Here is a 13,974-nt window from a genome sequence, read left to right on the forward strand (position 1 = left end):
TGCAGTTGCCATTTCAGGCGGTGATCCCATCTGTAAAAGTTTGTGAGGGTCTTAGGGGCCAAGCCAAATTTCTTCAGCCTCCTGAGCTTGAAGAGACGCTGTTGCGCGTTCTTAACCACACTGTCTGTGTGGGTGGACCATTTCAGATCGTCGGTGATGTGTTCGCCGAGGAACTTGAAGTTTTTCACCTTCTCTACTGTGGTCACGTCAGGAGAGTGCTCTCTCTGCTGTTTCCTGGAATCCACAAGCATTTTTTATTTTTTTACCCCCTTTTCTCCCCAATTTCGTGGTATCCAATTGTTAGTAGTTACTATCTTGTCTCATCGCTACAACTCCCGTACGGGCTCGGGACAGACGAAGGTCGAAAGCCATGCGTCCTCCGAAACACAACCCAACCAAGCCGCACTGCTTCTTAACACAGCGTGCATCGAACCCAGAAGCCAGCCACACCAATGTGTCGGAGGAAACACCGTGCACCTGGCGACCTGGTCCAGCCCGCCACAGGAATCGCTAGTGCGCGATGAGACAAGGATATCCCTACCGGCCAAACCCTCCCTACCCTGGACGACGCTAGGCCAATTGTACGTCGCCCCATGGACCTCCCGGTCGATGCCGGCTGCGACAGAGTCTCTGGTGACACAGCTAGCACTGCGCCACCCAGGAGGCCTCTAGTCCACAAGCATTTTGATGACGTTGAGGGAGAAGTTATTTTCCTGGCACCACTCCGCCAGGGACCTCACCTCCTCCCTGGAGGCTGTTTCGTCATTGTTGGTAATCAGGCCTCCAACTGTTGTGTCATCTGCAAACTTGATGATTACGTTAGAGGAATGTGTGGCCATGCATTCATGGGTGAACAGGGAATACAGGAGGGGGCTGAGCACGCACCCTTGTGGGGCCGCTGTGTTGAGGATCAGCGAAGTGGAGGTGTTTCCTATCTTCACCACCTGGGGGCAGCCCATCAGGAAGTCCAGGACCCAGTTGCACAGGGCGGGGTTCAGACCCAGGGCCCCGAGCTTAATGATGAGCTTGGAGGGCACTATACTGTTGAAGGCTGAGCTATAGTCAATGAACAGCATTCTTACATAGGTATTCCTCTTGTCCAGATGGGATTTGGCAGTGTGCAGTGCGATGGCATCATAGGTGGATCTATTTGGGCGCTATGCAAATTGAAGGGGGTTTAGGGTGTCAGGTAAGGTAGAGGCGATATGATCCTTAACTAGCCTCTCAAAGCACTTCATGATGACAGAAGTGAGTGCTACGGGGTGATACTCATTTAGTTCAGTTACCTTTGCTTTCTTGGGTACAGGAACAATGGTGTAAATATTGAAGTGGGGACAGTAGACTGGGAGAGGGAGAGATTGAATATGTCCGTAAACACTCCAGCCAGCTGGTCTGTGCATGCTCTGAGGACGTGGCTAGAGATTCCATCTTGGCTGGCAGCCTTGCGAGGGTTAACATGTTTAAATGTCTTACTCACGTTTGCCAAGGAGAACGAGAGACCACAGTCCTTGAGAGCGAGCCACATCAGCCACTTTGTTATCCTCAAAGCGGGAGAAGAACGTGTTTAGCTTGTGCGGGAGCAAGACGTCGGTGTCCTCAATGTGGCTGGTTTTCCTTTGTAATCCGTGATTATCTATAGACCCTGCCACATACGTCTCGTGTCTGAGCTGTTGAATTGCGACTCCACTTAATCTCTGTACTCACGTTTTGTCTGTTTGATTGCCTTATGGCGGGAATAACTATACTGTTTGTATTCAACCAAATTCCCAGTCACCTTCACGTTTTCAGTTTTGCACAAATGCTGCCATCTATCCACGGTTTCTGATTTGGGTAGGTTTTAATAGTCACAGAGGGAACAACATCCACTATACACTTCCTGATGAACGTGTTCGTGTTCACGTCGATGTTGTTCAACCTGGAACATATCCCAGTCCACGTGATCAAAACAATCTTGAAGAATGGATTTCCCGCTTGGTCAGACCAGCATTGAATAGACCGTAGCACGTTTACATCCTGTTTGAGTTTCTGCCTATAGGAAAGGATGAGCAAAACGGAGTCATGATCTGATTTGCTGAAGGGAGGGCGGGGGAGGGCCTTGTAGGCTTCCCGGAAGTTGGAGTAGCAGTGGTCAAGTGTTTTAGCAGCGCGAGTACTACAGGCAATGTTTTGATAGAACTTTGATAACGTTTTCCTCAAATTTGCTTTGTTAAAATCCCCAGTTACAATAAATGCGGCCTCAGGATATGTGGTTTCCAGTTTGCACAAAGTCCAGTGTAGGTCTTTGAGGGCCGCCGTGGTATGACCGAAGAGAATTGTCTTGGGAGGTAATACGGTCGGCATTTGATTGTGAGGTATTCTAGTTTGGATGAACAAAAGGACTTGAGTTTCTGTACGTTATCACAATCACACCATGAGTAGTTAATCATGAAACATACACCCCCGCCTTTCTTCTTCTTCCCCCGGAGAGTTCTTTATTCCTGTCTGTGCAATGTGCTGAGAACCCAGCTGGCTGTAAGGAGGGGGTCAGTATATTCGGACAGCCATGATTCCGTGAAACAGAGTATGTTACAGTCCCTGATGTCGCTCTAGAAGGACATCCTCAGAGACTGAACATTAGCGAGTAATATACTCGGCAGCGATGGATGGTGTGCACGCCTCCTGAGTCAGACTAGAAGTCCACTCCGTATACCTCTTCTCTGCCAGTGGAGTTTTGGAGCAGCCTCTGGGATAAGTTCAACTGCCCTGGGGGGTACGAACAAAGGATCCAATTCGGGAAAGGCGTATTCCTGGTCGTAATCTTGGTTACCGCCACTCTGATATCCAAAAGTTATTTCCGGCTGTATGTAATAACAAAAAACCTTCTGGGCTAATAATGTAAGAAATAAACTCAAAAAAACGAAATACTGCAAAGTTGCTTATGAGCTAAAAGCAGAGCTGCCATGTCTGTCAGCGCCATCTTGCCAGACTGACCTGTGACTAATCCGTGTGTATTGTAAGAGTGATTAACCAACTGACCTGTGCTACTCTGGATGGTCCTGACAGTGGTGGTGGTGGTCCTGGGGGGTGATGCGGGCAGCAGAGACATCCCCTCATCCTCGGAGCAGCCCTGGTCCATGGCCCTCACATAGCTGTGGCTACGCATGCGGAAGCAGCTCGGCATGGGCAGGTCCAACGCATCCATGGCCTGCGACTCCATCTCGCTGAACATCTGCTCACACACCTGCTCTATCTGCCCGTTCACCTCCACCTCACTCACCTGCAAGGGGACAGGGATTGGGGGACGATGGGGGAGAGAGAGGGGGTGCAGCACAACCAGATATCAAAATATCAGTATACTAATCCTAACCTCGGAAACGCACCATAGAATAGCCACTTACCTAGAGTTTAATAGCCGTTAACATTTAACGCTGAGGGGCAGAGTAAACATATCTGGAATCATTAGGAGAAGTAAAGGGAGAGAACTACAACAGAAGAAGAGGAACCACAAAATAGCAGTAACAAGAGGAGGAAGAGTCGGAGGGAATGGGAGAGTGAGGGTCAATGTTAATTGGAGAACAAGCAAGTGCAGTGCCTAGAGAATGTTTGGGATGAGGAGGTGGCTTTATTCAGGGTTTAAACCAGAGTTAGGCATTCCCTTCTCAATTTGTCTTTCCTCAAATCCTGGCATACTCTCTCCTCGACTGCATTTCAAAAAACATTGGAGGAAAAGGGGGAGTAAGAGGGGAGTAACATTGGATCTTCAAGAAAAGACTAATTGAGAAAAAGCCCTAGTCTATGAGGGTGAGGGGGTCTTGCAGTGGATCAGCACAGAAACAGAGGATCATGGGAGATGCAGGGGATGGGCCTGACAGTAGGTAACATGAGTACCAGAGCATCTAAGATGGTTCAATAACATACTGTAAGTTTAGGTGGGATAAGGAGGGTTTGGATACAGTCTAAAGCATACCACTCCTACACAAACAGATGAGAGCTTGAGGCGCTTTTGGCAAGACTAATGCTGAGATGTTTTGTAATTCCATCTGATTTTCACTGATAACTGAGGGAGGGTATTAAAGAAGAAACAGTTGGTGAATACTGATCCTTTATCCAAATATTTATTGCATTTTAGTTTGGGAGATGATTGTTCAGTGAGTTATATTTGTAATTTCAGACATGAAAAGCAAAGGGCATAAGGTGACTGATTTTGGGTGACTTGTTTACTCCGAAATGTAATGTCCTTGGAATAGTTGAACATCAATAAGAATATGGTACGATACTTTGATTGTTATCTTTGAATCAATCTTAAAATGATTATTTAGCTGAGAGTTAACATGAAGTAATGTGCATGACATACAGTACATTATGGAAGTCATATGATAATGGCTTATTTTTTATTATAATTTATTCTGTTATGCTATCTTTGAAATACTATGAAACAATTCACAACCTGCTTTAGAAGGCAGTGGGCTAGGATTTTTACACTGGTTGTAAAGGCAGACAACCGGAGCATTTTTCCTGTATCAAAATTTGTGAGAGTTTTAAATGATAAATGGAACGGTCGTTTCATTTGGCTTTTCCTCTTAGGTTGACTCTTGATGTTTGAGGGCTGAACATTGACATTGGTTTGAAATAAAAAATTCATCTCATCGCTGGAGAGATGAATTTGTGGCGGAGTTAATGGCTGACTGGACGTGACTTTCCTCCCTTGCACAGACGTAGCACCAGAGATGGTGACGTAATGCCGGGAGCACCAACCTGGCTGATGGTGCTCATTGCCCTCATGTAACTCTCGTTTCGCGAGCGGTATTGGGGTGAGGAGAGCAGCGCTTTGGGGTCCAGGAGCCCTTTGGGGTCCAGGGTGTCCAGGCTCCTATTGATGGAAACTTCACTCACCGCCCGCAGGTAGCTGTGGCTCCTGATCTGCAGCTTCGGAGAGTGTTCGTTGGAGATCCTGCCAATGAAGACAAGTCAACAGAGTTCAAACAGGTGTTAAAAATATTGGCCTTCTGTCATTAGCCTGATCCCAGATCTGTTTGTGCATCTTCCCAACTCTTTGTCACTCATTGTGAGTTTGTGTGACATTGAGATGGCAAGATCGCACAATCAGGCTACTCTGATGTCATGGGCTCTCATAAATGTGGACGTCATTGATGCATGTTAGTTATAGTCTGATTCACTGTGATCAGCAGTCAAAGGTATGGTGCAGTAGTTATGTCTGATGGACAGATCAAAGAGAGACATTTCTGGAGCACTGGCAAGTTGTAGCGGTGTCATAATTATAGTTTCATGAATCACAGCAACAGACTGGAACATTGTATGAAACAAATATTTTTTGTCCACACTAAGAATGTTTCTTTAACATGCTGGGCTCTATTTTAACACAATGGTAAAGCTAAGTGCAGGCGGTAGCGCTATAGATTCAGCGGTGTGTCAGAAATATTTTAGCTATTTTCACGATTACAATTAACAGCGCGAAGGGGCTGGGTTTTGATGAATAAGCAAGTTGTGGGTGTGTTGAGGCTTGGCCTCTCACCGGCCAATCACAACATGCCCCATGGCGAAATACTGTATGTGGTAGCTTTAAGTTGTGTATTTACGTAATTTTATGTATTGCCCTGGAATCAACTCCAATTCGAATGTTAGTCCGTTATAGTTTGATAAATGACTTACAGAATTAAAATAACAGTATGTAGACCTGTCTTTGCTAAATACGTTAACTTGAACCCATTTTCATTGTTCTAAGTAATTTCATGGCTTCAATAGCATTCACACTGATATATGGGCTAGGCATACTGTAATTGGATTATGTCTGAGCAAAAACATGCCAAACATTGTCAATAAGCAAGATTAAATTAATTATTGATAAGGCATAAAAAGAGAACAACAATAAAAAGTTTAAAAACAAAACAACTCGTTTTGAATAGGCTATGTCACACTTACAGGCATCATAATGTATCCCTGTGGACATATAATATTAAAACAGCGAAGACTATGGAGGGTTTTACACACATCCAAACTGCTCTCAGTAGCTGGACAAAGATCCAATATAAAGAGAAAGGGAGAATGTCCACTGGCCGTTATACTGCTCCCAAATAGGCCTATTTTTATGAACATAATCGGAAAAACATCTTACAGATCTGATCGCATTCACACATCTCCAGAAGTTCCATAAAACCAGGAAGATTAATCATTCTAATAAGTTTGGTTGTAATACAATGTAACGAAGAACAAGCTGTTTAAAAATACAACAATAAATACATGTAATGGTATCATAAAATGGCCAGGATATAAAAAAAAGACAGGCATTGCTGTTGAACCAGCCTTCATTATAGTAGGCCTAAGGGAGTGCTTGGGTTTTGAACAGATGGAACGTAAAACAAGCCATTTTTACAGGTTACAGATAACTTCTAAATACAAGGTTCATCAGTATTCACCCAGGTACTCATCTCTCTTTTCATGTTGGGCATGGACACGTAGCCTACATCATGGAAGGGGTTTTACGCACGTCCAAAACGGGACCTGCATGGATAAAATGTGGGCCTGCCTACAATGCATAGATAAAAAATGCTCACTGTTTTACTCCTCTCAAACTTCATATTTTAATAAAGCTTTGGTGATTAAGATTTATTTCCAAGCGGTCTCAGGAGCCAAACCGTTTATCGACAGTCTTGACTACTTTGAGATTGCATTGGGCAGACAAAAAACGCCTTCATTGAGAGGGTGGGAGGGTATGCACCAAAAGCACTTTAGGCTACTCTTGTTTCATGTGCATATGGGCAGTGTGCGTCACGGCTGAATAGGCTACGTTTCCGCTGTCAAAATTCATGCCATAACCAGCTTTTGGTTTGTTTTAAATATCCATATCAGCGCTGCCAGAAATTAGCACTTTGGATCATGTTTTTAAGGACACGCCTAAAATATTTCTACCCTGCCCATCTGAGCGCAAGCGAGCTAAAATAAGACAGGTTAATTGCTGAACCTGGCGTTAGAGCTGTAAAATGTCAGAGCGCCATGTAAAAACATGACGAAATTGCAAAATAACGTCCGTTTGACACTAGCGCCGCCTTAACACCAGCCGAAAATAGAGCCCGCTGTGTCTCATTTTCGCCATCAAACAAAATCAAACCAGGTGAAATTAGATCGCAACAATGTGTCTGATCCCCTCTCATCAAGACGGGCATGCTCAGTGCACGTCACGTTCACATCAGATTTGCTTAAACCTCAATCTGAGAAGTTAAATACGTCCAACGAATCTCTTGATTGATTGACTTGATGTTTGTCCACTCTGCTCCTTGCATGTATTATAATATGCATGGTTTTAAAATAGACCCTGGTTACAGCTGCAAAGCCCTACCTCCATTATGCACTCTTCCATAAAGCAGGTCGAGCCAGCCAGCGACCACAGTGCTGAGGAGAAACAGCTAAATTCACTTAAGGCCACCCACGCAACACTCTAAGCAGCAGCAGTGAGGGAAGCCAAGCAGACAAGACAGCTAGGACAGTGCTGGGTTGGGTTGGCACTTGAGAAACTCTGTGTCTAAACTCGGTCTGCTCTGCTGCTGCAGCATGGTTCATTCGGTTCAGAAACTTCTACTGAAACTCCACTGTGGTCCAAAAAGCCTTCTGGGAGCTGGACTCCGAATCCAGCAGAACAAAAGAAATGGAAAAAGTTGGGACCTAAAGTGCTTGAAGGGCCAAGCTGCGGATTCCTCTGTGTTTGGCTCTAAAGGGGTTTGGTTATGCCTGATGTCACTGAAGCAGAAACATTTTGGCTTATTTTACACCAATCAGAGTTGGTGTTGTGTCGTCCTTTGACATATGTGCTGCGTGCTCTCCTTCCTTCACATTAGCCAACTCTATGACTATCACTGTACTATCCTATCAATGGCATGAAATAGCACTGCGTCATAAATGGTATTGCAATCAATGTTCACAGTAGTACAGTAATTGTACACCATGTAGTAGATCTCACAATATACTTGATGCATTATGGCAAATAAAAACACATAAACCAACACACTGGTCATTAGTCATAAGACTCTTGATCATTCCAAAGCAAATGATATGAGACAGCAATGGGATTCATGACAAAGCATATTTGTCTCTCTCTGGTATTATATCCCTATGATTTCTTGATTACCATTTGGTAACAAGAATCACATGACTGTGGTGCATTATCTAACAAGCACTGAAGGAAAACAGGTAAACGTCAAGAATACGCACGCACAAACACAGAAATGTGGGACACGTACAAAACATTGACTTATCAAACATTACCATAACATTATCAATAAATAAATCCAAACCGGCCTATACAATAACTGCATCAAAATGGAAATAACATAAATGAATGACACATACCCTCTGCCTGTAATCCAAGTCAGACAAAACAGCAATGAGGTTCCATTCTGTGAGTGCAGCACTTTTAAAGAGAAGTCCCCAGGCTAATTAATGTAATTACTCACCATACCTTCTCCAGCAGTGTGGGTACTTAGAGATAGAGACATGCATGGTGTGTTTGAGGAGAATCTAATTCATATCCCTGCTGTTAGTGAAAGGTCCAGGGAGCCTAGATACTACTGTAGGCCTATGTCATAGAGGGAAAAAGGAAGAAATGCCAAACTATTAAACTATCTTCTTTTGTGTAATAAGTCAACCTTGTTCTTGTTGATTGGGAAGGTGATTTATCAGTGTAGATTATCACATCATTACTCCACACAGTGAGTGGAGCAATAGGCTGCACCATGCGTTTACACAGGCAGTCCAATTATGATCTTTCTTTCACTAACTGGTATTTTGACCAGTCACATCAAATCTGTTGTTTCAGTGCTGACCTGATTCGTCAAAAGACCAATTAGTGAAAAAATATATCAGAATTGGGCTAACTGTAAACGCAGTCCGAGGGCCTGCCAAACTGTTTCTAGCACCTAGTGGAGTTCAGAACTGGAACAAAATAACTAGGAGAGGCACAGTACACTATCAAAGGCCAAGAAGCATGCAGACCTTCAGATAAAAAGCTAATACAAGCAAAGCTCAGAAAATGGATCACAGTCAGCCACGTTTTTCACTTATGTTGTCCTTCAACCAATGCCTTTAGTGAAACGTTTGTCAAAGATCCCTTTCACATTTGCATTGAGATGATTGTGTTGCTCAGGGATTGACAGATTTGTTCATTGTGCACATTGCAATGAACCAATACGACTAGAATTAAGATCATTAACTGAAATGTTAATTTACACAGGTGTTTTTCACTTTAGCCACTTCATGTAAAACGAGGAGAACCTTACATTCATTTCCCCTGGTGTTTGAAACGTTAATACTCTTTACTCATCGAGTGGAAAAGGATGCAGAGGGGATGTATAAGCACCAGGCTGGGTTGTCTTTTGACTTGGATGGCGCTTAAATAAATTCACAAATGCGAGCTGTACGCCCCAGATATGTCAGAGTGATACTGAAGGCTATGAGCAGCCTCTCTATATAATGGTATCAAATTATCCACCACTCGAAGGGAGTCAAAAGTACCATTAAAGCTGGAGGTTGGAGAACCTCATCCTGTCACTGTTGTCCGATTTCTTCACGCTATGCTTCTACACCACTGCAGTAAAACATTCCAGTAGGTACATCCCATGCCCCAAAGAATTCAACATCATAAGAACTATGATAGTTAGATACATTAATTTAAAGTTAAAGTTATTTTAAAATGAGTTAAAGAGAGGAGTCTTACTTTAAGGTGGTCATTTCAGTCAGTGATGGCTGGGTGGCTTTGAGATAGCTGGCCCGTCGACCTTGGGCCTGGATCTTTGGACACAGCTTAGGACTTTCTTCGGAGTCTCCGCTGTCTTCATCCTCTGCCATAGCCTTCACGTAGCTGCCGCTGCGCATGCGCCGACACGGGATATCGTCCTCCTTCCCCTCCAGAGGTGAGAAGCCACTCCACTCATCCTGGGGCACCTGTGTGGATAGGGAAGGTGACAACAGGGCTTCAGGCACCTCCATGGATGACTGCATGGTGCCATGTACCATCCACCTGGTCCAGTCCGGCAAACGAGGCGTCACAACAATATCCAACACAGTCAGATGCGCCTCTATTTATCTCTCTGTCTCGTACTGAGCGTCGAAGGTAATAGGTAATTAAGAGACTGGTGTGAGTTCGCTTGATTACACTTAAAACCCTTTCCTGACAACCTGGGCATCTGTTAGCTTGGAGTCTCCCTATGGGCACAGCCTTATGAACAGGATGCTCACAGAGAACTAGGGTGTCAGGGTGGTATGACATTTTAATGAATCTGACTGACTACTATTGTGGGTTAAGGAAAATGAATGATTGAAGGAGAAACAATGAGCTAGCCATATATATGGGCTAAACTAAATATTATAACTAGGGCACAAACACAACCTGAAACTATTATTAGTTGCTTAATAATAGATGAAGTACTAATATGAATACTACTATATCCACTCCTCCATACTGAGAGGAATTATGGCGCCCTTGGCTCAAAAAGGTTAATTCAGACACTTTGAAAACATTTGTTACCAGAGAGTATCAATTTATCTTCCAATGATATACCTCATTTGGGTAGTTAGCATTGAGCATACAAAAATACTTTGGAGACTAAGTTGATGCTGGAGAAGAGAGAATCCCACTCCTCTGAAGTCTTAGTAATTACATGAATCACTACAGAGGGAGAGGAGCCTTGGTAACTGAGGAGATAGCCAGAGCAGAGCAGGCTAGGATGCTAGGGCCTTTGACGTCAGAGCAGAAATGAGCAGGTTGTATATAAAAGGAGGCTGTGGAGGCAGAGCGACTCAACCGCCAAGCGGCTCTATGCCCACACACTACAACACAGTACACACCGTGCTTGTGCTGCCTGTGTCCCCTGCTCGTCACAGAAATAGGCCTATCTTCACAAGTTCACACAGACCCACATGTACCTTAGCTACCATACTGGATGTGTTCAGTGCTTTGTTGTTGTGATAACTCCACTATAACAGCTCTGTTTACTTTTATCTACTGTACCAAAATGGTCAATGCACATGGTGTGGGGCTGAATAGTTCAAGATCTGAATGTTGTGTTGCTTGGCTACTGCGGGAGCAAATAATTTATGAGTTATAAGAATATGTCAGTAATTGAGTACTGTATGTTTGTGTATTTGTCACTGGGTTAAACCTGTTGAACTGTTTGTTTGTGCATATATGTACAGAATACAGTATCCATAATACTTTAGTATACATAACTCAACAAATCTACTCACAACATAACATTGACAGCAAAATAAATACACTAATTTAGAAGTTTTGATTTCAGAAAAGCTGCATAACATTTTGGGCATCAATTCTCCCATGGCACTGAACTTACGGACATAACTGGTCTCCATTTGTACCAATAATGCAGCCACTGCTATCCTATCCCAGCATTCAACTCAAACCTGCCAATAATGTTGGTAGGTGTTTCTATGGTAACAGGGTAACTATATTACAGCAGAAAAAGATAGCAGGATATGAGAGAGTAAATGGGAAACATCTATGCAGACCAATACTCCAAGTCGGTATTCACGTAATAAGAAGGAATTCCACTCGACCACGCAGCACACAAATTGGGAAAACAAACATTCTTTCCTATTGACCCCCATTGTAAAAGAGTCAAATTTGTCGCTGATCTATTGTTATACAGAGATAACAAGACATGCCGGAAAGCTGCTGTGTTGTTCCAACGTACATGCAAACAGGTTAAAAAAAATCCCGAACTACGGTTCGCAATGCTCCCATGTAGGGAAATAGAGCCTGCCAGAAGAGCACTGAGGGTTCAGGCTATTGGGAGAGTGGGAAATGTGGGGACCATGTGTCCAAGTAGGCTTCACATACTGTAGCTATGTGTGTGGAAAACATTTCATCACAGGTAAGACATTTAACTTGTTTAGTATAGTCCGTTTGTAACGCCCTTCACTACTTGCAGCTGTATAGTCTGTTTGTTTGTGTTATTGGTCTTGGCTAGCTTAATGTTCGGGTTGGTAGTTAACTAGCACTCACGTGGCACCATCATGAAAAGGGGCATGAGGGAAGCCAAACAATTTTCAGTAGTTAGAAAACTCGGGAGCAGGCAATGTTAAAAAGTAATCTTTAGTCATGTTCTACTTTTCTTAAATGTAGTTTTGTAATTCACTAAAACAAGCAGACAAGAAAATTGTGTTCGAAAAAGGCGAGATATTTGCTGTGAGCCAATGGGGTAACCTAGGTTACCACAGGTTATTTTCTGTAATTCTGACTACTGACTGTCCAAACAGCAAGTTACAAGTGACTAAATCGTATTTGTGTGTGTTCAGACAGCGGTCATCTGCTGACAAGGCTTTGCTAGTTGTCATAGTAACAACAGGTGTGTGCACAGTGGTGTACGTTGATTGATGGTGGTGCTCCTGCTTCCTATCCCTCAGAAGTGATGTAGCAAGCTAAGGTGACAACATTGCCTGCAGTTGCTTTGAATGTTCAAAATCATTGTGTAATAAACACTTTTAAAGCCTCAAAGGATAAGATGATCCAACTTTCAAAACGAGTCCTAGCTAGGTAGCTTTCTAGCACATTCAATAATTTGTTTGTGAAACATTAACAAGCTAGTTAGCTACTACATGTTCAATGCCAAATAGTATAAAAACCACTTGAGGGCAAATAAATGAGAATGGACCGCTCAGACTTCAAGTCACATGGCCAGGAAACAGTTTGGGATCTGACTTCAAACCACCTAAAAAAGGTGGTTTTAAATGTGGATTGAAATATCTGATTCCACCTTTTTTTAGGTGGTTTGAAATGTGGCTTGAAATATCTGATTCCATGTGCTTTTTGGCTGTTCAGATTGCAGGAAAAATGAGACAACAGGGTAAGTAGCTGGCTAGCTATTTATTTTCATGAATGAAAGTTTAATTTCAATAGGCTAACAACAAGTGGCAACCTAGCTAATACTTACTCACAAGGATTCCTAAATCATTGCTAAGAAAAATGAAAATGACTGCAGTTTCTACTGGTCATTGTTTTCAGGCTGGTTGTATTGGCGCTAGCTAGGTACCAAGCTAAAGCTAGCTACCCCAGAAGTTGTGGTTGAACACATTATGCTTCATTACCAACACAGTATTGTAAGCACACCATTCGTGGCCGGTGTTTGCTTGTTTGCAGACTTTTTTGAACAGCTTTGACAGTACTACTGTATATGTTTTGACACGCAAGATCCAAAAGGCATTCCATAGTATGTATGTCGTGAAGCTAATAGCAGTGTGCAACATCTGAAAAAAAGCGCACTTGGTAGTATGTAACAGTGCTCGACCAGTCAGCGAAAGCCAACATCATCCATGACAGAGAACGGTTGATTGTCAAGGGCAATGAATTCAATTATCTTGGCTTTAATGGATTTCGCCTTTGAAATTTTCTTACCCTTTCAAATGACTGCTCGACTTGTTGACTGCTCGATCCACACAGCAGACATTGTGGGCAAGGTTAGGAATGCTGTGTTGCACGTGTAGTGCAAAACTTTACATGGCGTCATTACTTCATATAGGTCTGCACGGTAACTCTGACATCGGTTTTTAACATCGGCGTTAAACTATCGGGCCAATACCAATGTTGGCATTTTCAGCTAATATCATGTTCACCGATATATTGTGCATATCTAATTATTATTATCATCATCATCACTGCATTGTTGGGAAAGAGCTCTCATGGTAAGAATTTCAATGTACTGTTTTACATCTGTTGTATCCTGTGCATGTGGCAAATAAACTTTGAAACTAGAAACTGCTGACCAATGGTCTGCTTTCAGACACTTTTGTACTTGGTATGGGGACAAGAAAACGATGCCTGATTATACCTTTAATTTTTGCAATGGCTATTTAGCCTCTAGCACAGTGTTATTGTATGTGAGTGATCTAATACAGTCGAAGTCAGAAGTTGACATACAGTTAGGTTGGAGTCATAAAAACTAGTTGTTAACAATTGATTATTTCACATCTAAT

General features: G+C 43.0%; 1 protein-coding gene across 3 annotated transcripts in view; it reads right to left on the reverse strand.

The window, feature by feature from the left end:
• Positions 1-13,974, reverse strand: part of LOC115103063 (disks large-associated protein 1-like) — a 117,875-nt gene that overhangs the window by 18,758 nt on the left and 85,143 nt on the right. For 2 of the 3 annotated variants that reach the window (XM_065005728.1, XM_065005727.1), the window contains exons 4-6: positions 9,704-9,930; positions 4,873-4,930; positions 3,016-3,256 (exon numbers count right to left, since the gene is read on the reverse strand). In XM_065005728.1, coding sequence (XP_064861800.1) covers positions 3,016-3,256; positions 4,873-4,930; positions 9,704-9,930 — 526 coding nt within the window. Of the gene's footprint in view, positions 1-3,015; positions 3,257-4,734; positions 4,931-9,703; positions 9,931-13,974 lie in introns of all 3 variants that reach the window. The other variant, XM_029623668.2, reaches the window with a different exon arrangement.

Source organism: Oncorhynchus nerka, linkage group LG20 (assembly GCF_034236695.1).
Source record: "Oncorhynchus nerka isolate Pitt River linkage group LG20, Oner_Uvic_2.0, whole genome shotgun sequence".
NCBI lineage: Eukaryota > Metazoa > Chordata > Actinopteri > Salmoniformes > Salmonidae > Oncorhynchus > Oncorhynchus nerka.